The following is a 26,573-nucleotide window of genomic DNA, read 5'->3' as shown; positions in this document are numbered from 1 at the left end:
TGAACTAGATACCAGTTGCCCCTCATTATTGTCACATTGTGTAGTTCAATACCCACTCAACACTGAGTGTGATCTTATTCTATCCACTAGTTCCACACACCCATCACTGTCATATCAACATGCCTTGTATGGGCCACAATGTCAGAGTATGATAAACCTGTTTCCCAGGGACCAAACATTGTGTCCTACTCAAACCTACTCATACACTGCTATTGCATTCTTTGACAGTGATGAAGCATACTGGTATTCACTTTCAAATTTCCACTTTCTTGGACAGCTTTGCACCAACTGGACAAGGCATAACCACTGACCTGTCTGAACACACAAAAATGGGCACTGCTAGGCCTATGTACACACCATCTCTCTGCAATCTTAATAACTTATTATGATTCCACTGTTGTACACATCCTCCAACTTTGAAGTGATTCAGACCATTAATTCAGAGCACTGTAATATTCACAAACAGTAGCATACATTTGTTTTACTTTTGCACCAACATTTAGAGCTTTCTCAATCACTGCAGATACACTGGGTGATCAAAAAGTCAGTATAAATTTGAAAACTTAATAAACCACGGAATAATGTAGATAGAGAGGTAAAATTTGACACAGATGTTTGGAATGACATGGGGCTTTATTAGAACCAAAAAAAAACAAGTTCACAAAATGTCTGACAGATGGTGCTGGACAGCAAAATGTCAGTGACTGCACATGACAATCATGTATAAAAGGAGCTGTAATGAGAGAGAGAATCAGATGCGCCAGCAGTCACAGCATGTTGATGTTACCTGAAAAGGCGCTTTCAGTGAAGCTGTATTATCAGAATGGGGAATGTGCTAGTTCAGCATTACGATCCTATTGCCATAGGAAGGGGATTCGAACGGGTAAAGGAATGTTGACAAATGCAGCTGTGGCGAGAATGATTTCGAAGTTTGAAGCCATGGGTAGTTTAGACTATAGACCCCGTAGTGGCCAACCGAGCACAAGGCATAATGCTGCTGAGACAGTTCAGGAAGAAATGGAGACTGTAGCGGGTTCGTCTATGCACGGGGACTTGTGCAGTCACATGTCGCACTGGCATTCCATACACTACTGTTTGGTTGGCACTTAGGCGCACCCTCTGATGCTATCCGTACAAAATCCATCTTCATCATGAACTGTTACCTGGCGATTTAGTGAAGCAGAGGGCAATTGCGGTGTAGGCATTTCAAAAGATGGCAGAAGATGATGATTGGTTGAGTAACATGTTGTGGACCGACAAAGCTCATTTCACGCTCTGAGGGTCTGTCAACGCCCACAACTGCAGAATTTGGGCAACCGAAAATCCTAAAACTGTCATGGAAACTCCATTGCATGATGAGAAAGTCACAGTATGGGTTGGATTTACCACATCTACCGTTATCGGGCCTTCTTTCTTCGAGGAAATGCGTGATTCTGGTTTTGTAACTGCTACCGTGACAGGTGAGAGGTACGCCAATATGTTACAGAATCGTATCATCCCCAGCCTGGCTGATAAACACCTGCTGGAACGTACAATGTTTATGCAGGATGGCACTCCACCCCATATTGGTAGACGTGTGAAAGATCTCTTGTGCGCGTCGTTTCATGATGATCGTGTGCTCAGCCACCACTTTCATCAGGCTTGGCCTCCCAGCTCCCCAAACCTCAGTCTGTCCGATTATTGGCTTTGGGGTTACCTGAAGTCGCAAGTGTATCGTGATTGACCAACATCTCTAGGGATGCTGAATGACAACATCCGACGCCAATGCTCACCATAACTCCGGACATGCTTTACAGTGCTGTTCACAACATTATTCCTTGACTACAGCTATTGTGGAGGAATGGTGATGGAAATATTGAGCTTTTCCTGTAAAGAACATCTCTTTGCTTTGTCTTACTTTGTTATGCTAATTATTGCTATTCTGATCAGATGAAGCACCCTCTGTCAGACATTTTTTGAACTTTTATATATATATATATATATTCCACATCAAACGGTCCCTTCCCTACAGCCTAGGTCTTCGTGGCAAACGAATCTGCTCCAGTCCGGAATCCTTGAACCATTACACCAACAACCTGAAAACAGCTTTTGCATCCCTTAACTACCCTCCCGACCTGGTACAGAAGCAAATAACCAGAGCCACTTCCTCATCTCCTCAAACCCGGAACCTTCCACAGAAGAACCCCAAAAGTGCCCCACTTGTGACAGGATACTTTCCGGGACTGAATCAGATTCTGAATGTGGCTCTCCAGCAGGGATACGACTTCCTCAAATCCTGCCCTGAAATGAGATCCATCCTTCATGAAATCCTCCCCACTCCACCAAGAGTGTCTTTCCGCCATCCACCTAACCTTCGTAACCTCTTAGTTCATCCCTATGAAATCCCCAAACCACCTTCCCTACCCTCTGGCTCCTACCCCTGTAACCGCCCCCGGTGTAAAACCTGTCCCATGCACCCTCCCACCACCACCTATTCCAGTCCTGTAACCCGGAAGGTGTACACGATCAAAGGCAGAGCCACGTGTGAAAGCACCCACGTGATTTACCAACTGACCTGCCGACACTGTGAAGCGTTCTATGTGGGAATGACCAGCAACAAACTGTCCATTCGCATGAATGGACACAGGCAGACAGTGTTTGTTGGTAATGAGGATCACCCTGTGGCTAAACATGCCTTGGTGCACGGCCAGCACATCTTGGCACAGTGTTACACCGTCCGGGTTATCTGGATACTTCCCACTAACACCAACCTGTCAGAACTCCGGAGATGGGAACTTGCCCTTCAGCATATCCTCTCTTCTCGCTATCCGCCAGGCCTCAATCTCCGCTAATTTCTAAATTCAATCTGCCGCCGCTCATACCTCACCTGTCTTTCAACATCATCTTTGCCTCTGTACTTCCGTCCCAACTGACATCTCTGCCCAAACTCTTTGCCTTTACAAATGTCTGCTTGTGTCTGTGTATGTGTGGATGGATATGTGTGTGTGTGCAAGTGTATACCTGTCCTTTTTTCCCCCTAAGGTAAGTCTTTCCGCTCCCGGGATTGGAATGACTCCTTACCGTCTCCCTTAAAACCCATATCCTTCTGTCTTTCCTTCTCCTTCCCTCTTTCCTGACGAGGCAACCGTTGGTTGCGAAAGCTAGAATTTTGTGTGTATGTTTGTGTTTGTTTGTGTGTCTATCGACCTGCCAGCGCTTTTGTTTGGTAAGTCTCATCATCTTTCTTTTTAAATATATATATATATATATATATATATATATATATATATATATATATATATATATATATATATATACAAATGTCTGCTTGTGTCTGTGTATATGAGGACGGATATGTGTGTGTGTGCGAGTGTATACCTGTCCTTTTTTCCCCCTAAGGTAAGTCTTTCCGCTCCCGGGATTGGAATGACTCCTTACCCTCTCCCTTAAAACCCAAATCCTTTTGTCTTTCCCTCTCCTTCCCTCTTTCCTGACGAGGCAACCATTGGTTGCGAAAGCTAGATTTTGTGTGTATGTTTGTGTTTGTTTGTGTGTCTATCGACCTGCCAGCGCTTTTGTTTGGTAAGTCTCATCATCTTTCTTTTTAAATATATTTTTCCCACGTGGAACATTTCCCTCTATTATATATATATATATATATATATATATATATATATATATATATATATATATATATATATATATATATATATATATAAAACCCCATGTCATTCCAAGCATGTGTGTCAATTTGTACCTCTCTATCAACATTATTCCATGATTTATTCAGTTTTCAAATTTATACTGACTTTTTGATCACCTGGTATTTTTCAAGGCCTCTGCTATCATTTTTCTCACAGTATCAACATTTGTTTATCAATGTTGTTTCAAGTGAAATAAATGGCATGTGGCATCACGGCCTGATGCAAGTGTTTTAATTGTATGCCACTTCAGCAACTTGCATGTCCTGTTTCAAGTGTATGAAATGTCTTCAATGGACAGCCATCTTTCCAATAGTTTAACTGCAATTTTTCCTCTAAGGAACCTCCGAAAAATACAAATTCAACATTCAAGCTTCTTTTATAATTGCACAAAATCGTGACAACCAATTTGAAATCTCAGACTGTAGGTTAAATGTACAATATGTGCTTTAACAGTACACATATATTACATAATGACAGTCATATTTTACTTGCACGATAGGGTGTATGGAACAAGGCAATTTACAGACTGTTAACATAAATTGTATTTCAATATGGATATGTATTGACCATTTGCAGATTAGTTCATGTAACAGATAAGAATATTTAGTTTAGTAACGTGTGTGTATGGAATACATTTGTCCCAATTAATTTGAAATTTATAGGTAAAATTTTTTTCTGTATGATAGGAGCTGCTCAGAAAGAATTTCTTTAACTTCACTATTTATTAGGAATGTAACATTATTTGCCTTTTTGTTATGTGTAGCAAGAGAAATTTGTTTGCTATATGATTAATTCTGTTTTGGCGTAGTTAATAACTTTCGTTAAGAACCTCTACACTGTCAAATTCAGTTCTCTTGCAGTTTGTACCTTACATTTTACACAGTATGTCTAGCCAGATCTGAAATATTCTCAGCATGTAATACATGGCTTCTGGACTGAAGGACATTCTCTTAAGACTGTAGTATGACATTTAACCATGATATTTCTCTCAAATTTTTTCCACACACAGTGCAACCCTGCAGAATTGTTTTGATATATGTGTCATATTTATGCAAGCGATATCTACTTTTAGTTTTAAACTGTGTGGAGTTATATTATAAGATCTTTATCCTGTGATGCAGTGCAGTAAGATCTTCAATGTTATAAAATAATAAAATCTCAATCTTCTCTTAGACTTCAGGGGAAAATGGTCCTATAGAGTGTTCCCACTGCATTATCACTGACTGAATATGTTTTCTTTTGTTTCATTGACACTGCTCAGTTACATCACTTATTATGTTCTGCATACATTATTTAGCTTGTTGCAGTGCTGTGTTCAGGTACCTGACTATTGAAAATGAAGCAGTGTTAGTGTCAAGAGTAAGTGTAAACCTAAATGTGACCACCAAAGCTAAAGCTGTGCAATAACCTACTGCATTCTCTTATGACATATCTCTTCAGATTCTTGCAAGAATCTATTTCCATAATAGTAAATCATTTGATTCAACTTTTAATCTGAGCAGTTAGTTTACAGATAGGCATTTAGTGGTCAGTCCATGCCAAAAAAGAAAAGAAACCATAATGTTTAGACACAGCATTAGTTGTGTCATGCTTGACACAGTCACATCATTTAAACATCTGTGTATAATGTTGCGAAATGATATGAAATGGAACAAGCATGTGAGGATTGTGGTAGGGAAGGCAACTGGTTGCCTTCAATTTCTTGGGAGAATTTTAGGAAAATGTGATTCATCTGTAAAGGTGACTACATATAGGATGCTAGTGTAACCTATTCTTGAGTACTGCTTGAGTGTGTGTGATCCACACCAGGTTGGATTGAAAGAAGACATTGAAGTAGTTCAGAGATGAGCTGCTAGATTTTTTGTGGTCCGTTTGATTAGCACGCAAGTGTTACAGGTATGCTTTGGGAACTCAAGTGAGAATCCCTGGAGGGAAGAAGACATTTATTTTGAAGAACACTACTGAGAAAGTTTAGAGAACTGGCATTTGAAGCTGACTGCAGAATGATCCTACTGTCATCAACATACATTTTGTGTAGGGACCACGAAGACAAGATACAAGAAATTAGGCTAATATGGGGGCTATAGATAGTCATTTTTTCCCTTGCTCTATCTGCAAGTGGAACAGGAAAGAAAATGATTAGTAGTGGTACAGGGTACCCTCCACCAAGCACTGTGCAGAGGCCTGAGCAATATGTATGTATATGCAGATGTAGATGTAGAAATGTGTTTGACGTACTAGTAGTACTGATGCCTCCTTTGTTGGCAACGTTTTACAATGCTGAGTTTTCATTTAATGTTATATAACACACAATTTAATGTCTTATTACTATTTTTGGTCAGAAAATTTATGTAATGTGACAAATAAGCTCTGTTGTGATCAAGATTGAAGCCATCAAATGGTGCAAACCTAATTTGTGACTACAATTTATATTCAATGACTTCCTAAAAGAACTTACAGAAAACTAATTCCATTTTCTGATGACTATGACTGTGCAAACTTAATTAACCATTCATCAATAGTACCAAAGGTGATATGATCAAAACCATATATACAAACACTTCAGAGGGAGCACTATATTCTACATGAATTGGTGTACTTTGAATTACCATCTATAGAAAGACAAAAGAGATTTGCTGTGAGGAGGATCAAACTTAAAGTCGGCAAAGAACATATTCATACATAAAAGTTATTAACAGCAGATTTTAACTGTGTGGGTTTTACAAAACAATTTGTTTCTCATTAAAATTGTAGCTTGATCACTTGGTGGATGTCCAATTTCAATTATGCAAATAAAATTCTTATAAAGACTTCAATATGGTGGAACCAACACATATTAGCAGTGCTATCAAAGATATTAGCAGTGCTGTCAATGATAAGTGAGCACTTGACCACAGATTTACTATTCATCAGGTAACATTTACACATCTGGTGTTTTGTCACTGCCTGAATTTTGCTTTTACAGACAAACAATCTATATCACACATTAAAAAAAGTTTAAGCTTTAGCACATTAATATTGGCTATGCATCTCATGATGATAAAGATGTGCATCAATTTTAAATAACTACATTATTTACTTGCACTGAATATTTAATGTGTGAGTTGTTGCACATAGTACAGTTGTATACCAATGTTAATGTAATTATATGCCAGTTCATTGAGTGGAAGGTATTGAACTGTGACAAAAATAATTATTTCATTTCAAGACTATTAACAGTAGTGACCTATTAATGACTGTAAGTTTGTGTGAGTGGTAAGTAATTCATTCATATCACTTATGGCAAAGTATAAGCATCTTGCCTTAGCCCCAATGTCTTTTAGACAGACACAGGTCAAGTATATATATTTTAAAGCAGCTGAAACCAACTGTCAAAGAAACAAGCTATGGGCTCAAAATCATATTAAAAACACAAAAAGAAATTATTTCTACTAAGACAAACATGATTCACTCTTTAAACACAGTGGAGATAGACTGAAATGCTAAATGTTGATAATTTTCAAGAACTTCTCTGAATTATCACTGAAATCTCGAGAGATGCGAGGACATATACTGAGACCTGCTAAAAGGAGATGGAAAATTCAGTAACTTTCAGTCCTGTCATTGTGTCTGTGATCTTCTGAATGCAATCAGCTAACAAAAGAACTCAAATCAGTGGTGTAGGAGCATAGACTACACAAGAAGAGACCAACATAGAAACTCAACAGACAAGCTGGTGCACTCTCACTTGCAGAAATGAACTGACCCTTAGAAATGGGAACATCCCCAAGAAACAATGATAAAAATAACATACCAAAGCAACAACTCTATGCCAAAATGTCAAAAAACAGGAAGATTGAACTGACATCTACCAAAATCTAACTCCAATGTAACAGCTGTGATGCTCTATACCTGCAACAGACAGGCATAATTTTTGAAATAAGGTAAGAAAAACAAAAGATGATGGATGTAAGACACCTGCCATTCAACATTTGCAGAACACATCTGGCAAGAAAACCACCACCCTACCACAATAGAAAAAGACAAGAAAATAGTCAGATTCAGCAACCAGAAACATCTCCTACACTTAGAAGAAACTTCCAAAGTAATAACCCCAAAACCATTGCTGAGCTGAAAACAGACATTCAGGTGGTCATCAACAGCCTCGATATTCTGACACTTCAATGAGCCATGCAGAATTTTGCTATTCATCTGTGCCACATCATCGCCAGTAATGGCAGGCATATTGAACATGTCATAACCTAAATCCGAATATGTTTTGTGATGTTTATATGTTGAATAAAGTGTGTGCATGATGATGATGGTTGGTTTGTGGGACGCTCAACTGCTCACCCAAAGTGTGAGCATGCTGTAGTTTGTAACTAATTTATGATTTTTTTTTTCATATAGTTCAATAATTGTCACCCTGTATTCACATTTCTGTGCTGGGAAGTATCACTGTCCTCTGGCCATTTTGTGTGTTTTGTTTTGCTATTGTGGGATGCATTCATCTTTTGTTTGTTTGGGTAGTGCTGCAAGCAACTGCTATCACTCTGTGAGTGTTTATATTTTCCAAAGAGAGAGAGAGAGAAGTGTGTGTGTGTGTGTGTGTGTGTGTGTGTGTGTGTGTGTGTGTGTGTGTTTGTGAAGAGAGCTAACATGTCCTAGCTACTGTGTGTATAAGTTATTGCTTTACTACTGTGCACTGGTGTATGATCTATGAAGGGGATATTGCCTAGTGTGTGATATTATTTTGTGGTGTCTATGGGGATTGTTCTTTCTCAACAATATGTTTTACTAGTACACTCCTGGAAATAGAAAAAAGAACACATTGACACCGGTGTGTCAGACCCACCATACTTGCTCCGGACACTGCGAGAGGGCTGTACAAGCAATGATCACACGCACGGCACAGCGGACACACCAGGAACCGCGTTGTTGGCCGTCGAATGGCGCTAGCTGCGCAGCATTTGTGCACCGCCGCCGTCAGTGTCAGCCAGTTTGCCGAGGCATACGGAGCTCCATCACAGTCTTTAACACTGGTAGCATGCCGCGACAGCGTGGACGTGAACCGTATGTGCAGTTGACGGACTTTGAGCGAGGGCGTATAGTGGGCATGCGGGAGGCTGGGTGGACGTACAGCCGAATTGCTCAACACGTGGGGCGTGAGGTCTCCACAGTACATCGATGTTGTCGCCAGTGGTCGGCGGAAGGTGCACGTGCCCGTCGACCTGGGACCGGACCGCAGCGACGCACGGATGCACGCCAAGACCATAGGATCCTACGCAGTGCCGTAGGGGACCGCACCGCCACTTCCCAGCAAATTAGGGACACTGTTGCTCCTGGGGTATCGGCGAGGACCATTCGCAACCGTCTCCATGAAGCTGGGCTACGGTCCCGCACACCGTTAGGCCGTCTTCCGCTCACGCCCCAACATCGTGCAGCCTGCCTCCAGTGGTGTCGCGACAGGCGTGAATGGAGGGACGAATGGAGACGTGTCGTGTTCAGCGATGAGAGTCGCTTCTGCCTTGGTGCCAATGATGGTCGTATGCGTGTTTGGTGCCGTGCAGGTGAGCGCCACAATCAGGACTGCATACGACCGAGGCACACAGGGCCAACACCCGGCATCATGGTGTGGGGAGCGATCTCCTACACTGGCCGTACACCACTGGTGATCATCGAGGGGACACTGAATAGTGCACGGTACATCCAAACCGTCATCGAACCCATCGTTCTACCATTCCTAGACCGGCAAGGGAACTTGCTGTTCCAACAGGACAATGCACGTCCGCATGTATCCCGTGCCACCCAACGTGCTCTAGAAGGTGTAAGTCAACTACCCTGGCCAGCAAGATCTCCGGATCTGTCCCCCATTGAGCATGTTTGGGACTGGATGAAGCGTCGTCTCACGCGGTCTGCACGTCCAGCATAAACGCTGGTCCAACTGAGGCGCCAGGTGAAAATGGCATGGCGAGCCGTTCCACAGGACTACATCCAGCATCTCTACGATTGTCTCCATGGGAGAATAGCAGCCTGCATTGCTGCGAAAGGTGGATATACACTGTACTAGTGCCGACATTGTGCATGCTCTGTTGCCTGTGTCTATGTGCCTGTGGTTCTGTCAGTGTGATCATGTGATGTATCTGACCCCAGGAATGTGTCAATAAAATTTCCCCTTCCTGGGACAATGAATTCACGGTGTTCTTATTTCAATTTCCAGGAGTGTATAAATAGCGTCTAATTACTGAAGTTTTTCTGGATATTAATTATGTGTTTCTTCTCCATAACTGATGTGTATGGGTCTGTCTGTTTGGGGCGTTTAACTGAATTTGTTTGTCCATATTGCTGTAAACCTTGTCTTTAATGTAGCCCCACAAAAATGAGTCACATGTGTTCTGATCCTGGGAATATGATGGCAAGTTGAAGCCCATGCCAGTGCCCTCTAGGTACCCAAAGCCAGAATACGGTCCCCAAAGTGCTCCTCCAGGACTTCAAACATTCTCCTGCTTCAATGGGATTGAGCTCCGTCTTGCATGAATCACATCTTGTTGAAATCAGGGTCACTTTGGATAATGGGGATGAAATCATCTTCCAAAATCTTCACAAACTGTTTGGTAATCACTGTGCTGTCAAGTAATATCACACCGATTATTCCGTGACTGGACACTGTACACCATACAGTCACCTGTTGAGGGTGAAGAGACTTCTTCATCATGAAATGCAGATTCTCAGTTCCTCCCAATGCACCAAGTTTGCTTATTGATGAACCCATCCAAAAGAAAGTGGGCTTCATTGGTAAACCAAACCATATTAATTCCCATCATACCCCATGGCTAACTGTGCAGTTTGAACATCCTAACCCAAATCATTCAGAAGTTATGATGATTTTATTTCACATAGTTCAATAATTGTCACCCTGTATATTAAGTGAAGTGAAAGTTCTGTGTGAAAAAAGTCAACAAATACACATGGAAGATGAAGAAGAATACAAAAAACAACAAAAAGACTGTGAGTAAAAAAGAGAACAAAAATTGTTAATAGTAATAAGAAATGCATGTGAACTGTTAATGACCATAACAAATAAAACTGTAAGAGGAAAAACCATATTGTTACAGTGACCACTGAAGATGCCTTAAAATAAAGCTAAATGCATCTGGTCTTACTAAGACTTTTATTAAAGTTGCCAAAGGTGCCAATTAATCTCTACAACTTGTATATGTGCAACTGCAGAAAAAAGAGGATGAAAAACAAAGAAGACAACATTAATGTGAAGGGCTTATTTCAATAGTGGTACATGTCCATTACCTCCACTTTTCTGTCTATAATGCTTCTGAAATTAATGATCCAAACAAACAGAAAGAAAGGTTCATCTCTAGCAAGAAGCTATATGCTTGAATAGTTCTGGTATCTCAACTGCAGGTTTTTCAGCACTCATTTAACTTTAGGACTCTGTATCTCACAATGAACAAAAATGGACTTGTACCACTATTGAAATAAGCCCTTCATATGGTGTCCAGTACAGCATTTCATGGAGACCTTCACCTGAAGTACCAAAATATCTATTTCAAGCTTCATCATGTGATACAACACATCACTTTAAATAAATTTAAATAAGATAAATTTAAATAAATTTGTAAATTCAATAAGCTTCAACCCAAGCATGTCAAGGTAACAATCAGAAGCAGTTCACATGCAGCTCAGAGACCAAAGTCATTAGCCCAAAAATGCTGGCTTTAAACTGAAATTAAAACATTACACACACACACACACACACACACACACACACACACACACACAAAATGCACGCTGAATCATAAATTGTATGAAGCACACTTGCACTTAGCTGACACTATAAACAACAACACCCTTCTCTGCTATATGATGAACAAAGGTGACAAACACACTTGTAATATCATAGAACAACTAAAGTGAAGACAGACTAAGAAACTAAAGATGCTTATGGACAAACAAATTCAGTTAAACACCCCAAACAGACAGACCCATACACATCAGTTCTACCCATGTTTCATAAGCCTCGCAGACACCAAACTTAATGAAGAAGAAACACAGCTGTTACATGAAGGTTTAAAACACAATGTAAACACAGAAATAAATGAACATTTCATACAAAGTCTGATCATGCAATCTAAGAACATGTTGTCTCAAGAACAGAGGAAAGACACAAGCACCATGAACATATGCCTAACAAGAGAATTAATAGGCAAATAAATTAAAAACATCACATAATGAGGACATGAACACAATAAAGCAAGAGAGATAACCACAGAAGCTAAAACTATAAAAACTCTTTGAGAAAAACTACACGGAGACAATGCAGTTACAACAAAGGCAGACAAAAGGAATACATTTTTCCTTATGGATAAAAAAGAATACAATAACAAGATACAAGAATTCAATTCGCAGAATAAAATCACAAAACTAAAGTCAGACACAACAAGAAGGTTCCATACACAAATGAAAAATTAGGCACACTGGATGACAGACAAAAACCACATGATCCTAATGCCCCAAAGCTCACCAACCAAAGCTTCATGAAGTGTGAGACCAGCTGTTAACTACAGAAAAGCATCCACATACATCCTCATCACACATATACCATGCATACACAACAGTGTAAAACACAAACTGACTGTGAAAAACATGGAAGAACTAATAAACCACATGAAAGATCTATATATTCCAGATACAGCTATGTTGGTCCCAGTTGATGTAGAAAATATTTACTCCACAATCACAGTCAAACAACATACAAGATAATAGAACAAGACCTAGCTATTTACAATACGTTACCACAAGAACACATAACAGAGATAAGCACACTCATACACCTCATTACTGACCAAAATTACTTCAAATTCAACAAAGAATTCTACCTACAAGAAGGTGGGTTGCCAATGAGATCCTGAGTCTCTGGAAGCAAAATAGAAGAAATAATTGTCCAGAAAATAGTACCAGGAAAATACAATATATTGTATTGGTGGAGATACATGAATGACATGACATCCTCTGCTTGGTAGATGAACCAGGAAATAAAACAGAACAACTACATGCAGAGATAAACACATTACACAAAAAAATAATGTTCACCTTAGAGACAGAACAGACAGACCAAAGAAATTTCTTATGTATATCCATCACAAAGAAAAATAACCAACGTTTATTTAGCATTTACAGGAAAATCCACAACAGACACATACTACAGCAATCATCAAACCATCCACAGACTCAAAAAGACTGTGCCTTCAGATATATGGTCCACAGATTAAACACAATACCACTTGACAAACTTAACTGTAGTAAGGAGTTGGGCATTATCATTCAGATAGCAAAAAATAATGGATACCAAGAGCCCCAGTAACAAAAGTGAACAGAAAAATCCAGAAAAACATAAAAATAAAATAAAATAAAATAAACACCACACAAATCCAGACACACACATCGCCCACCACAAACATATACCAGTATCAACACTACCACACACAGCAAGAGAATATCACAGAATCTCAACAGACAAGCTTGTAAACACTCACATATGGAAACAAATTGGGAACATCCTCAAGAAACAAGGAATAAAAATAGCATACCAAATCAACAACTCTGTACTGAAATGTCTAAAAAAGGAAGATAAAACTGACATCTACCAAAAACCTGGTATTTTACAGTAACCACTGTATTACTTTATACCTAGAAAATACAGGCAGAACTTTGAAATGAGGTATAAGGAATACACAAGACCATGGACATACGACAGCAGCCATTCAACATTTGCAGAAAACCTCCAGCAAGGAAACCACCATCCTATTACAATAGAAAAGGACATGAAAATAGTCAGAATCAGCAACAAGAAACATCTCCTAAACCTACAATAAAACTTCCAAATTCTAAATGCAAAAATAGAGAACAAACACTTAATAACTAACCAGACAAACTTCAGCAACTAGATGATATTTAAATTAATAAAACATATCATTGAGAAAGAACAACCTCCTAGACACCACAAAATAACATCCCAGACTGGGTAATATTCCAATACTAGATCATCCTCCACTGTACCATAGCAAAGCAATAACTTACACTCACAGTAGCTAGGACATATTAGCTCTCTTCACACACACACACACACACACACACACTGACACAGAGAGAGAGAGAGAGAGAGAGAGAGAGAGAGAGAGAGAGATAATCACCTCTCTCGTCAGAAAACATACGCATTCACAGATCGATAGCAGACACTTCCACCACTATCCAAATGAACAAAACATGTAGGCATCCTATGATATCTAAACAAAACAAGCAAAATGGCAAAAGGTCAGTGATACTTCCGAACATAGAAGTGTGAATATATCAAGCACAGTGAAAGTGTTGTGTGTAAAAACTCAACACACATACATGTGTGTGTGTGTGTGTGTGTGTGTGTGTGTATGTGTGTGTGTGTGTGTGTGTGTGTGTGGCGGCAGGGGGGGGGGTGTAGGTGGAGGGGGGGGAGAGGAACACACACAAACGCACCTGTGAGTAACAAAAAGAATAAAAATTGTTTATACTAATAACTAAAGCATGTGAACTGTTAATGATCATAACTAACAAAATTATAAAAGAAAATACGAAACTGTTATAGTGACCTCTGAAGATGCTTTAAAATAAAGCAAAATGTGTCTGGTCTTAATAAGACTTTTATTGCAGTTGCTAAAGATTGCAGTAAACATATACAACTAAATAACTTTATTGTAGGAGCACAGACTAAATTAACTTTATCTTGGAGGTACAAGTCAGAGCCTCTCAATACTTATTAAAACGATTTCATGGATATGAACTACAAAAGTTTCATCTATGTCCATCAATAGTATGGTTTCTTTAAGGCAGTAGGATAATTATACAATGTAGCAGATTACGATGCACCACACAGCACTGAGACCATGTGGAGATAGCAGCCATCCTCTTCCTTCAACGAAATACGTAAAATGTTTTGTTGTGGCATAGGCAAGTGTTGTAAACAGTATTTCTGTAGATGTAAATATTGGCAATATATCTCAAAGCCAAAATTGAGACATGTGTATGCAAACCTAATGGAATGAAATCCTCATTGGTAATGATAAGCATCTCATTTTATATAATAGCCTTGTTTGTGCAAAATATTCAGTGCTGTGATTGAAGCTTCTTCATTGTGTGTCCATGGGTTGGTGAATATGCTGTCTTAAAGTTTCTTGGGCATCCAGTCAGATTGATCATTGTGGAATGAAATGTTGATGGTACATTACACAATTGAAAATTCATTCCACAATGATCAATCAATCTGGCTGCATGCACAAGAGACTTTCAAGCAGCTTCTTCATTAATCAAAGTAAACCATGAGTTGTATTCTGTTGATAACACATTAATACATTGTTTAATTTTTATTTACAGCAGACATATCTAGTTAAACTGAAATAAAAGATACGCCTGTTTTTCATCACACTGGCAGTACGACTCTTTTTATCTTGTTGCAACTGCAACTCTATATACTCATGCTACACTTTGATAACAATGAAAGCAAGTGTGTAAGCTGCTTTGTGGCTGCATGTCATTAATGTGATGAGATATCCAGTTGATTTGATCTGTTAAAGTTCAGTATCAACTGCATTATTAACATACATGTGCCTATTTTCAATGTACAGCATCTTTGGTCCTTTTTTCCTCACCATCACTTTTGTCTTCTGTAATTTCCATCTTACATATGGCCCAAAACAGCTGCTAGAAAGTTACTGATTTCCAGTTGCTTACAGAATTAGAAAAACATGGAAGCACACCTGACAATTACCATGGAAGAGCATGAGAAAAAGAGGAAAATTAGGATACATCTGTGGATTTCTACAAAAACACTGATTAACACCCAAGTATTTTTTTAAGTAAAAATATTATTAGCTTTGTTTTCAAGACAGAAGTTACTGATATATGTATTTCACATACCTTTTTAATGAGTCTCTTTGGTGGGGCTGGTGGCATTTGTGTTGTATCAATAAATAAACTAGTGTTTCTTCGGTCTGGAGCTGCAGAAAAAATTTTCAATTAAATATTTTCATTTTATCAATAATACTTGAAATTTTGTATAAAATAGTTAATTTCATTGAACAAAAGCTGTAAATCACTATTTATAATAATAAATATTTTTTACCACTGAATTCTCTCTAACAACCCCCCCCCCCCAAAAAAAAATGTCACTCTTTTTAATGTTTCTAACTCTTGGAGATTAAATAAGTGGTAACAAAACTTGCTATTACACTGACAAAATAAGACAAGCATGTCAGGTCATCCAAGAAATGGTTAATGGAGCAAGGAATCCTTCACCCTCATATGAGTATAAACACTTCAATTTCTTACCTATGTCCAGTCAGCTTCCAATAATCTGCTCCCTGGCCTTATATTTGACAACTCTATTAGGAATTATAGTGGGTCACAGAGGAAAACACATAATGAAAGCCATCACTTTTGTCAAGAGCCTGAGAACTCTTGTGACAGATCTGGATTCAAACAATGTAATGGTGACCCTTAATGTACTTTTTCTGTCTGTGATGGTACCAATGGAAGAGACACAGAAATAATCAGACTACCTCACTACAGCTTCATAGCAACATGTTTTCTGATCATTATGTATAGTATTAAGTGACACAGTACATAGCACGGGTCCATCATAACTGCTAGCCATAGAAAAACCCATTTGTAGAGTATTTTTAAGAATGGACTTTAGAATAAACTGCTCTGCATGAACCAGTAAAATGTCTAGGCTACATTAAGCTTTTTTAACCTGACAGCAATGGCAACACTGCATTGCAGCAGTTCTTGAATCACATGAATCGTGCCCAGTCAGATTATGATGGAAATGTAGAGAGATCAGAACCATTCATTCCAGGCATACTGGCTGAATACATGCTGAACAGAAATCTTAGTCATTCTATAACTTGCATATCACACACTAAATTACATCTAAACATGAGTGGTTTCAATCACTCAAAATAGAACAGAGCATCATGAGCATAGTAATACAAAGAACAAAAATCTCACATAAATACCAAAGCAAAACACTTATGGTTTGTGTTTGAGAAGAAACATTACAATCAGGTTGAAAAAAGAACAGAATTTATGTATGAAGAATAAAAGTGGTTTTGTGACAGAGAAGAGGATGATAGACACATTTATAAAACTCTCATTAGTTTACAGATATGTGAGTCTCCAAGATCTGAGTTCTCAGACCTTAAACTGAAATATTCTATTTCAAAATCAAGGACATGATGGGAATAGTACTACATAATGCTACAATGGTGGGTCACAAGCAAAGAATGTTTTATTTCTTGGCTCTTCAAACACAAATACTATTTAAGCACTCTTCAGAAATTATAATTAAAAACAAGTCACTATAAAGGAAAAACTGTACCTAATTTTAAATGATTTACAACAAGTGGTTAGAAAAGAAGTACTAACTTTGTCCTCTTGGAGGTAGAGGTGGTGCCTCATCTGTAGTTGCCTCTGACCATGAATTCCGAAGCTGACTGCCGTTGCTGTTCTCAGAACTGTTGTAGCTAGCTGGAGCAGGACATGAGAGTAGTTTACTGAGTGATCTTTGATGCGTTGGTTTGGGGGGTCTTGGCATTGTAGAAACTGTGTCACCTTCTGTAGAATCTCTACAAACATGAAAAGATAATTGTGAGCTACACATGGGTGATAATAATCTTAAAGACACTCCTAAACAAAACTTACTGATCTTGTTAATTAATGTTGATAGCAAAGATTTATTTTAAAATACTGAATTATCAAAAAGAAAAGTTGTTCCCAAAACAGTTCTATATTCTCAAGAGGAAATTTACATTTGTAAGTCACTGTTGTCTACTTCATTATGATCTTATGATGAACAACTGTAAATAATCGCCTTTTTCAATTTCCTTATAATTGTTGGATCAAGTAATTATTTTAGTCTTTATCTACCTAAAAACTCTGTTAACACTTGTGCTACTTGCTATAGCCCTGTATGTAATACTTGGATGCTCACCATGGCATCAGGCTGCCAGCTTGCTACAGTTCTACAGTTCGAATTTTCCGCCAACAGCATCTGCATGGGCTAGCCACCAGGGGCCACCTGTGCTGGGACACATGACTTGTGTACATGGCATGGCATTTGCTCTGCCATCTACTGGAGCCCTCCTCTTTGTAAGTGCATTCCAGCAGGTTCTTGCTCTCATATTGTGTTCATGCTTATTGTCAGCAACTGCTTGTGTCAGTACCTGGATTGTTTCTATGCCCTCAACTGTTGTTTGCTTGTATATGGAAGGATAATAAACTTTGGTTCGCCCTGGCTGTGCTGTTGTGTCTTACAGTATGATCCAATTGGTGACAAGTCTGGTGTTCACTTCCATGTGCTCAGTCTATTTGCTGGTTCCTTTGGATCTTCCATCCAAAGAGGCAGAGCTCAAATCTCTCCTGAAGCAGCAGCAGGCTCTTACAGTTGCTATCATGAACTTGTCAGCCACACTGACTATGCAGGCTTCCACACCATCAGCATATCCTCTGCCATTTCCCCCTGATGACAATGCGATGAAGACTGGGAGGCTTACAAGAAATAGCTTCGGCAACACTTCCTCACTTTTGGAGTCACTGATTTAAACATGTGTAAGGCTTTTCCGGAATCATGTTCTGAGGCATCAAGGGATCACCAAGTTAGTATTGGAGGGCAGCATGGAGGGTAAAAATCGTAGAGGGAGACCAAGAGATGAATACACTAAGCAGATTCAGAAGGATGTAGGCTGCAGTAGGTACTGGGAGATGAAGAAGCTTGCACAGGATAGAGTAGCATGGAGAGCTGCATCAAACCAGTCTCAGGACTGAAGACCACAACAACAACAAGGCTTTTCCTCAGCTCTACCAGTTCAGCCATTTCACCCCACTCCAGGAACCTGGATCACTTTTGTTTGATGATATGTGTATATTGTCATCAAATTAACACCATAAATGCACAGGTCATTGCAGCAACTGATTAGCTTTGCCTCTGCGGTGACTTTAAAGTTTCAGTTAATGTACAGCCTATCAATGACACCTATGTTTTACCCTTTCCAGACAAGTTATTGGCTAAATTCACCAGGGGCCAGTTTTTCTCCAAAACTGATTTATCTGAAGCCTATTTACAGATTCCACTGGATAAGGATTCTAAATGGCTCCTTGTGATTAACACAGTCTTTGGGTATACCAATATCAGTACCTCCTGTTTGGTGTAGCTAGCACCCAAATAATTTTTCTGTGTTTTTTGGAAGAACTAATAATGTGTGTTCTGGGATGCATCAACTATCTTGCTAACACCATCATGATGGATCAATGCATCCGTGGAAGAGCATTCACATAACTTATGCACCTTGTTCACAGTCTTACATACTACAGGGTTGAAATGAACTTGGTCAAGTCACACTTTTTTCAGCCATCCATTGTGTATTTGAGGTTTGAGGTTTCTCAGTATGGTGTTAAGCCTACACTTCATTAGTCACTGTGGCCACAGCACTGCCTCACCCTACAAATGTGAAAGACCTCCAACCAATTTTAGGTGAAACTGCTTACTGCCAAAAATCTATTACACATGCTTTCAAATCTAAATTACATTCTGCTTCTTGTTTGGCTACTTTCCATTCTGGTGACCACTGGGTTTTGGCTATGGTCACCTTGCAGTATGGGCTCAGGGCCGTTCTCACTCATCGATATGAGGAGGGTTCCAAACTTCTGATAACTTATCCATCAAAAACACTCAACTCTGCACAGCAGCACTACTTCCTAGTTGAAAAGGAAGTGCTGCTATCATGTATGCCCTCAAAAACTTTCATGTGTTCTTGTACAAGTCTAAGTTCCACGTCATTACTGACCAAAAGCCCTAGGTTTCATTGTTTAATCCTTCTGCTTCATTGCCTGACAAAGCAGCACATCATCTCCAGCACTGGGCCTAGTTGAGTTCACTACAACTATGAAATAAATTTTTGGCCTACTGTGCAGTATGCCAACACTCATGCTCTGTCTCAGCTTCCAATTGGGCAGTTCCTATTTTTGATCAGAAAGAACTCCTTTCTTTTCACTTAGATGTTGGGGCACAACTTACAGTGGAAGGATTTCCTATTACAGGCTCCCAGATCACAGCTGCCATTGCTGCCAATATGATTTTGCACCAATTGTTTCAGATCATTCAGCAAGGTAGGTCGTACAGGCCTCCAGGCAGAGCTTCTGATCCTTTGTGTGACTATTTTGCCCTCTGTCAGTCACCTAGGGCTGCGACCCGAGCTGCCTCTAAAACAGGATGTGCTTCAGCTCCTATATCAGGGACACTGGGAGGTCTTGCATACCAAGTAATTGGCCTGTCTGCATATGTTTTGTCCCAGTATCAATAGTGACACTGCACACCTTGTCGCAGCTTGTTCTCAGTGTGCTACCCAACAGGTGGCACCATGGGTGATGCTCTCTTCGTGAACCGCATTGCAACGTCCATGGGAATGCATCCATATTGAGTTCCTGGGACTCTTACTAAATTCTTACTGGTTGTTGGTAGTCAAAGCTTTCTCTTAATTTCGATAAATTATCCCCTGTCCTTTGATGCAAGCCATATCTACAATTCATGCACTCTCCAAAATTTTATCTATGAAGCACTACCCTATACACTTACTGTCGATAATGGTCCACAGCTTGTGTCTCAGGTCATCTCGGATTTCTGTACCCATCAAGGCAGTCACCACATGACTGCTTCCCCTTTTCACCCCAGTCTAATGGCTGGGTGGAACATCTCATCCGAATGTTCAAGGTTCAAATTTAGAACTACTTTACGGACTCCTCCCATGGACAGTGCCTTGAATGCTTCTCGAATTTCTGCACGTTTACACCAATGGGAGATTGGAGTCCAGCCAAGACACTCCAGGGTTGCCAGCCATGCACTCTCCTGAATTGGTTCACGCTATCTCATGCCCACAAGCATGGTCCTCATCACAGTTCAATCATGGCTCCGAAGTATGTGCTTGGGGGTTTGACCACCGACCAACGTGGATTCTTGCCACGCTCCACAGCTGCTGAGGCCACTGCCTCTGTATGGTGCACACCAGTTTTCAGCTGTGGTGCACCACCATGACCAGCTGCACCACCCACCACAGCAAGGACTGCAGTTCTGCCATTGCCGCCTCTGCCTCCCCCTCCTCCCTCAGCACCTGTTCCAGCCTTGTAGGTGCAAGGGTGGACCTAATCTCCATGTGTATGTTGCATATCCTGAATTTGCTGCAGGGTCCAGCACCCTGGCACCTCCTGCACCTGCTGCTAGGTTTTCCCATGATGCTACCCTGCCACCGGCAAATCTGCCTCCAGCTGGACTGACACCTTTAGGTCCTCCAACAATGGCACCCCCAACCAAGCATCTGGTGCCTTCACTGCCAGCATAGTCCCACCACATCGAAGGACCAGATGCTACCAGGGCCCTTGTCACCGATCCTCTCTTCTGGTACTTTGGAGGGGGGGAAGGGGGGGGGGGGGGAAAGCAGCCACCTTGCAATGTCCACAGCCACACCCCTACACCCCTTTTACCCTTAATCATTGATTCTGGCCCAAAATCTTCTTCTGCCACTATGTTCATCACCTGCGGCATTCGCTCCAGAGGCCATGAACATTTCAACAGTTGCCCCGATGCCTACATCACTGTAATGTCCTTTCCCCAAAGGGAGGGAGGGGGGGGGGGGACTATAACACTGTATATACATGGAGACGTGCAGTGACACCAAGCCACCACTGCCATGCTGCACTTCAAATATTCCACCAATGGCGTCCACACAGGCCAGCCAACAGAGGCTGCCAGTGGTGGGCCATCTGAGTTCTGCAAACAGCACCGTATCCACAGTGCAGTCTACAGGAGCCCTTTTCTTTGTAAGTGCAATGCAGCAGGCACTTACTTGTTCTCATACTGTGTTCATACTTATTGCCAGCAGCTGCTTGTATCAATACCTGGATTGTTTCTCTGTTTGTGTCCGTGTTTTCAACTGTTGTTCACTTGTATGTGGAAGAAGAACTTTGGTTCAATGTGGCAGTGCTCTTGTTTGTCTCTTTATAGTACAATACCCTACCAAACATACAGAAAGGAAACAAAGGACAAGAGGGAACAGAGGAGCAGGTGGGTGCAGCACTTGCAAAGCCAAACACATGTCAAATAGAGAAAAGGTTCTTACTTCCTTGACAAGTAGACAGGTTAATTTATTCTTCCTCAAACAACGTATTAGGATCTAAGGTTTCTCTCCTGTGTTTTTATGAAATAACAATCACATAGTAACACCAGGGAAATGAGGGAGGAAGTAAGCTACTATCTGAGAGGGGGAAGTTAGCATGTAAATATAATCAGAAAAATAAGTCAAAATATTATGACAACTGCACACTGTTAGAATGAACGCCACATGTTGGTGTTGCAATCATGTTGGAAATACAAAGCTGGTTGGCTGTTCATGTGCCACTGTTGTGAGTACCTATGGAAAGTGGCTGAAGGATGGTGAAACAGTGAGTACGCTACAAGGTGTTGGACATTCACACCTCATTACCGAACAGGAGTTCGGACACCTCCTCAGTCTGTAAAGAAGGATAGGCAGCAAACTGTGGCAGATATGATGACAAAGTACAATTCTGGTGCAGACACAAATGTTTTGGATCTGCACAGTGACATGGTGGGTGCTGATTAACCTGTATCTGCACATATAGTTCACAAATGCTTTCATGAAGGTGGCCTGTGTGCAAGATGACCAAGTATGTATACCATTTATTTAGTACAATATGAGAAACGTTTGCATTGGTTTAAATCAGTAGCAATCATTTCACTTTGCAAGTAAGTCCCCATTTTATGCTGAAATTAAGTCTCATCGTACACTTAGAAGAAGAGGGACTAGAGGCATATTAGATGCACAAAATGTCATTGGAACTGTATAATACATAAGTGACTGTAAGCTTTTCATGTAACTGCATATTTTTTCAAGCATGCAAAGAGATTTTGGTCCTCTACATGACACCATGATCACTTAGAGTATTGGGATAACATACAGGATATTAACACAAGATAATTTCCACAGTAACATGAAATCATTCTCTAAGACAACAATTGCTACCCAAACAGGAGATATCTAGGTATCCAACAGTGGAAGAAACCCAGAAGACTAAGAATGGAGTATCCAGGTAAGTAATTGGATCTTAAGATGCTTGGATTGATAACTGACAAGGCTGATCCCTTATCCACAGACTCTAGAACAGTGACTTTCAAAGTTATGGAGTACAAATAGCAACTGAGCTTGTTTACACTCATATTAACATAGTGTAGCATGACTGCAGTAATAGCAAGGTAAGTTTTTTTAAAAATTGTCTTTATAAAAGTTACATGATTCTGTTGTATTTTATTAAAAAAGTTAGCATCTGTGCTTCAATGTTTTGGAAAGTTCTCTCTGGAAGATGTTTTATTAAGTTTTGTTGTTCTCCTTAAGACATTATGCACTTATAATATTCAGAGAGTTCTTTATTATTAAAAACTGATTTCCTTTTTTTGCTTTGTTTATGAAAATTTAAGGACACACTACTAAGCTTATAGCTCCCCTATCTTATTGTTTTAACCTGGAAGAGAAATGAAGATATACATGAACACATTCCCGTTTTACCTGTTTAGGCTTACAGGTGGCAGTGATGAATATTCAAGAGTTCCTCGAACTGTTATACGTCCCATATCTGTCAGGCTGTAGCCAGCTGAACGTGGTCGTGACTCACGCATTGGTATTGGTGGTGGCGGAGGTGGGGGTGGAGGTGGTGGTGGCACATGGCTCTCATTCATTTCCTAGAAATTGAGATGATGATGTTAGTTTCAGTTTTGAATAAAATACATTTAGTATCAAAATAAAACATCCCTCATTAAAATGTGCACCAAAGTTTTATTATGTTTCAGACAATGACCCATTACTGTTTTCATACCAATAAATTCACCAATTTGCACTCTTGCTTTTACAATAAAAATATTCTGAAAATTAGTTATGTTCATATATAGCTAAGCTATGACAAAATAGTTTACAGAACAATTAAGAGGGCACAAAACTGACATAAGGTAAGGATCAGTTTACAAAGAGTTATTTCAGGTGTATCTAATTATGAACGGAACACATATGAAATACACCAGAACAGCTTTCTTTCAAAACTAAAAACATCTTAATGTGAACACTAAAAACTTATAAATGAGAGCAGACTGCATCTGTGACTTTGTCCCCTCTAAAATAATATTTTCATGACAACTGCTTAATACCTTCTGGCAGGTTAGTCTTTTTACCCAGAAACATTTGCATGTTAATGAACTTATGTGCAAGATAAGATCATGCTCCAATTTTGATTTAAGGAAGATCACTGGGTGGGTTTTCAAGATGTCAAGATGTGGATTGGTGGGAGGGATGCAAAGTGAAAATTGTCCTCTAGATTTTATAATACTAGACTGGCACCACAAACCTTGAGAATTTGCGTTTCAAAAGTATAAAATTTCATAACCTTTTGGCCCTGCTTCTTTGCCTACAACAGTCTTTCAGAATTATGAAAAAGCACTGAGATGATCAGTCACATTATTTGGTAGGTGGAATTTAATAACACAGTGGTAAGGAATATATATAGTGGTACATGATGTACCTCCCACATACACTGTAAAGTGACTTGTAGTGTGTAAATTGTAGTTGTAGAGGGAAATAGAAATTTCACAAAGCTTGCTGTTTTTATAGATTTCTCAGAATTTCTAAAAGATAATTTCAATCAAGTTAAGCAGAAATACATGTGTTTCAGAAGGTGTGATACTTCGTTTCATATGTCATCTCTGACTGAGGACATATCTTTGTCCCAATGACAAATAGATTATCAGTTCCCCTTCTCAAAATACCATCACCAACCATCAGGCACATCATGCTGAATATGTTCTACAATCATGCACTATAAGACTCACCACTGGCTTGCTATATATATCTTCATCATCTGTCACCTGATCATCCATAAGAGCAAAGTGGTTATATGGTCCTCCACTGGAAGTAGAGGAACGATTACTGCGACTTTCATTGGGCTGCATGAGCATCTTCTTCTCCATAGGAAGGGGTGGTAGAGGCATGCTGCAATTGGTTATCAAATTTTTAAACCACAAGTTATTGTAAGAACTGACTAAAAAGCTAAACATGTACAGGACCCTCAAATCTATAGATTTGCAGTGATGTGAATTTGGGTTCTTCTAGTTTTGTTAGAAGGAAAGAGATAACATTTATCTTTAGTGCTTCAAAGAGGAAGAATGAAGCTCCCAAAGGGGCCATGACGATGGGCAGAAACAACACTTTGCTCAAGGTCGTACTTAAAAAACACTGTGTGTTGTACATTCATACAGTGACAAAGGAAAATAGCATCATAAGCTGTCAGCTGTCAAGGGTAAAAGGAAAGGCAACCACTGATATGCATTATTCCAAGAATAGAGGTTGAGAAAAAGTTTCCAACCTTAAGGTTTCATGGAAAAAACCTCTTTCTTGAACGGTCCCACTTTCTGGAAGTGTCTCTCAAAAGTTAGGAGGGGCTTAGTGACTGTCTAAAAGAGTATGCTATGTCCCTATCTGATGGAGAAGGTTCAGTCAAGACCATCCACTGTAACTTCCTGAGACACACACTGTCTCAACAAATCACCTAAATCCATGCAACAGTAATGTACAAGTACCCATGCAAAAGTAATGTACAAGTACATAGTCTGAAAAGTTATCAAACATTCTTTAACGGAAACAATGTATATTCAATTTACATCTCTTTCTGGCAACAATCCTGAGTATGTCTCAATTTATGTCATGCTATTTCATTTATAAAATCCACAACTCACTTCACACTTGTGATTGTTGTCTATAAGAGGTAAGTATTGTGTTCTATTGTGAATAATAAATAATATTATGTATTTTTTTATCCTGAAAAATTATTTCCATATTAAGTAAAGTAATCAAAGTGAAAAAAGCATTCATCAGAATTTACCATTAGCTAAAAGTGAGTGGTTGTCTTTGATCATACACTGCTGATATTAAATTTAGGATTGTCATTTATCACACTACACTTAAGTTGTGATATCTGGATTAAATAGTGGATTTACCTTCAAGCAGTTTGAACAAACATCTGAGGAGATGTGAAAGCATAAATAATCATTTAACACCATGCAGTGATACCTTAGAATACTGCCACAGGAGGTTGAGTCTGTACAAGAATGTCCTCTTGATGAGCGAATAGCAACTAGCTCTCTCAGTCCTTGACGTAACTGTGACAGCCTCTCCAGCAGTCTACGGTGAAGTGGTTGCACACCCGGAGGGGCAAGCTGCCCATGAAGTGCAAGACCAGTCTCTAGGATATGGAGCTGAAGCACAGAAACAAATGTGTGGAATAACATATTTAGAAATATTAACAGGTTATAAGCATCACTTCCTATATATAAAGAATGTAACTGAACATGAGTGGGTATGGTGCAAACTGATATCAAGAAGTGATCATGGGAGCAGAATTATATTTTGTGGTTGCCTATATATGGTCTCTATACATGAACATGCTTGGAGAAACTCAAAATCCACTTCTTCTAGTTTTTGCTTTACTTTGTACAGAGACAGGTAAGAATTTTTTGGCCCACAGAATAGACATTTCAAGAGCTTTTATGCACACCCAGCTGTCATTGAAGGCTAGGAAGTAGGCTTTGGAAGTCAAAGTGGCTAAATGGAAAGTATTTGCTCTTAGATCACATTACTACTTGTTTAATACTATCCAATCAAACTTTAAAGAGGGATGAAAGAGTCAAAGCAGATGAAAAAACATTTAAAATTTGATTAAGAAGTAATTTCTCCACTCTCCTCCCTCCTTCACCCACTT

The 26,573-nt window shown here is 39.6% G+C and overlaps 1 protein-coding gene across 1 annotated transcript in view; it reads right to left on the bottom strand.

Annotated features, from left to right (window-relative positions):
- LOC126183543 (dedicator of cytokinesis protein 3) overlaps positions 1–26,573 on the bottom strand; it is a 1,039,887-nt gene that overhangs the window by 8,389 nt on the left and 1,004,925 nt on the right. Inside the window, exons 32-36 of the mRNA XM_049925613.1 lie at positions 25,886–26,070; positions 24,649–24,808; positions 23,339–23,511; positions 17,136–17,335; positions 15,627–15,706 (exon numbers count right to left, since the gene is read on the bottom strand). Coding sequence (XP_049781570.1) covers positions 15,627–15,706; positions 17,136–17,335; positions 23,339–23,511; positions 24,649–24,808; positions 25,886–26,070 — 798 coding nt within the window. The remainder of the gene's footprint in view (positions 1–15,626; positions 15,707–17,135; positions 17,336–23,338; positions 23,512–24,648; positions 24,809–25,885; positions 26,071–26,573) is intronic.

Source organism: Schistocerca cancellata, chromosome 4 (assembly GCF_023864275.1).
Source record: "Schistocerca cancellata isolate TAMUIC-IGC-003103 chromosome 4, iqSchCanc2.1, whole genome shotgun sequence".
Lineage (NCBI taxonomy): Eukaryota > Metazoa > Arthropoda > Insecta > Orthoptera > Acrididae > Schistocerca > Schistocerca cancellata.
The sequence above is the reverse complement of the archived record's forward strand: the minus strand, read 5'-3'. Positions and strand labels throughout refer to the sequence as shown.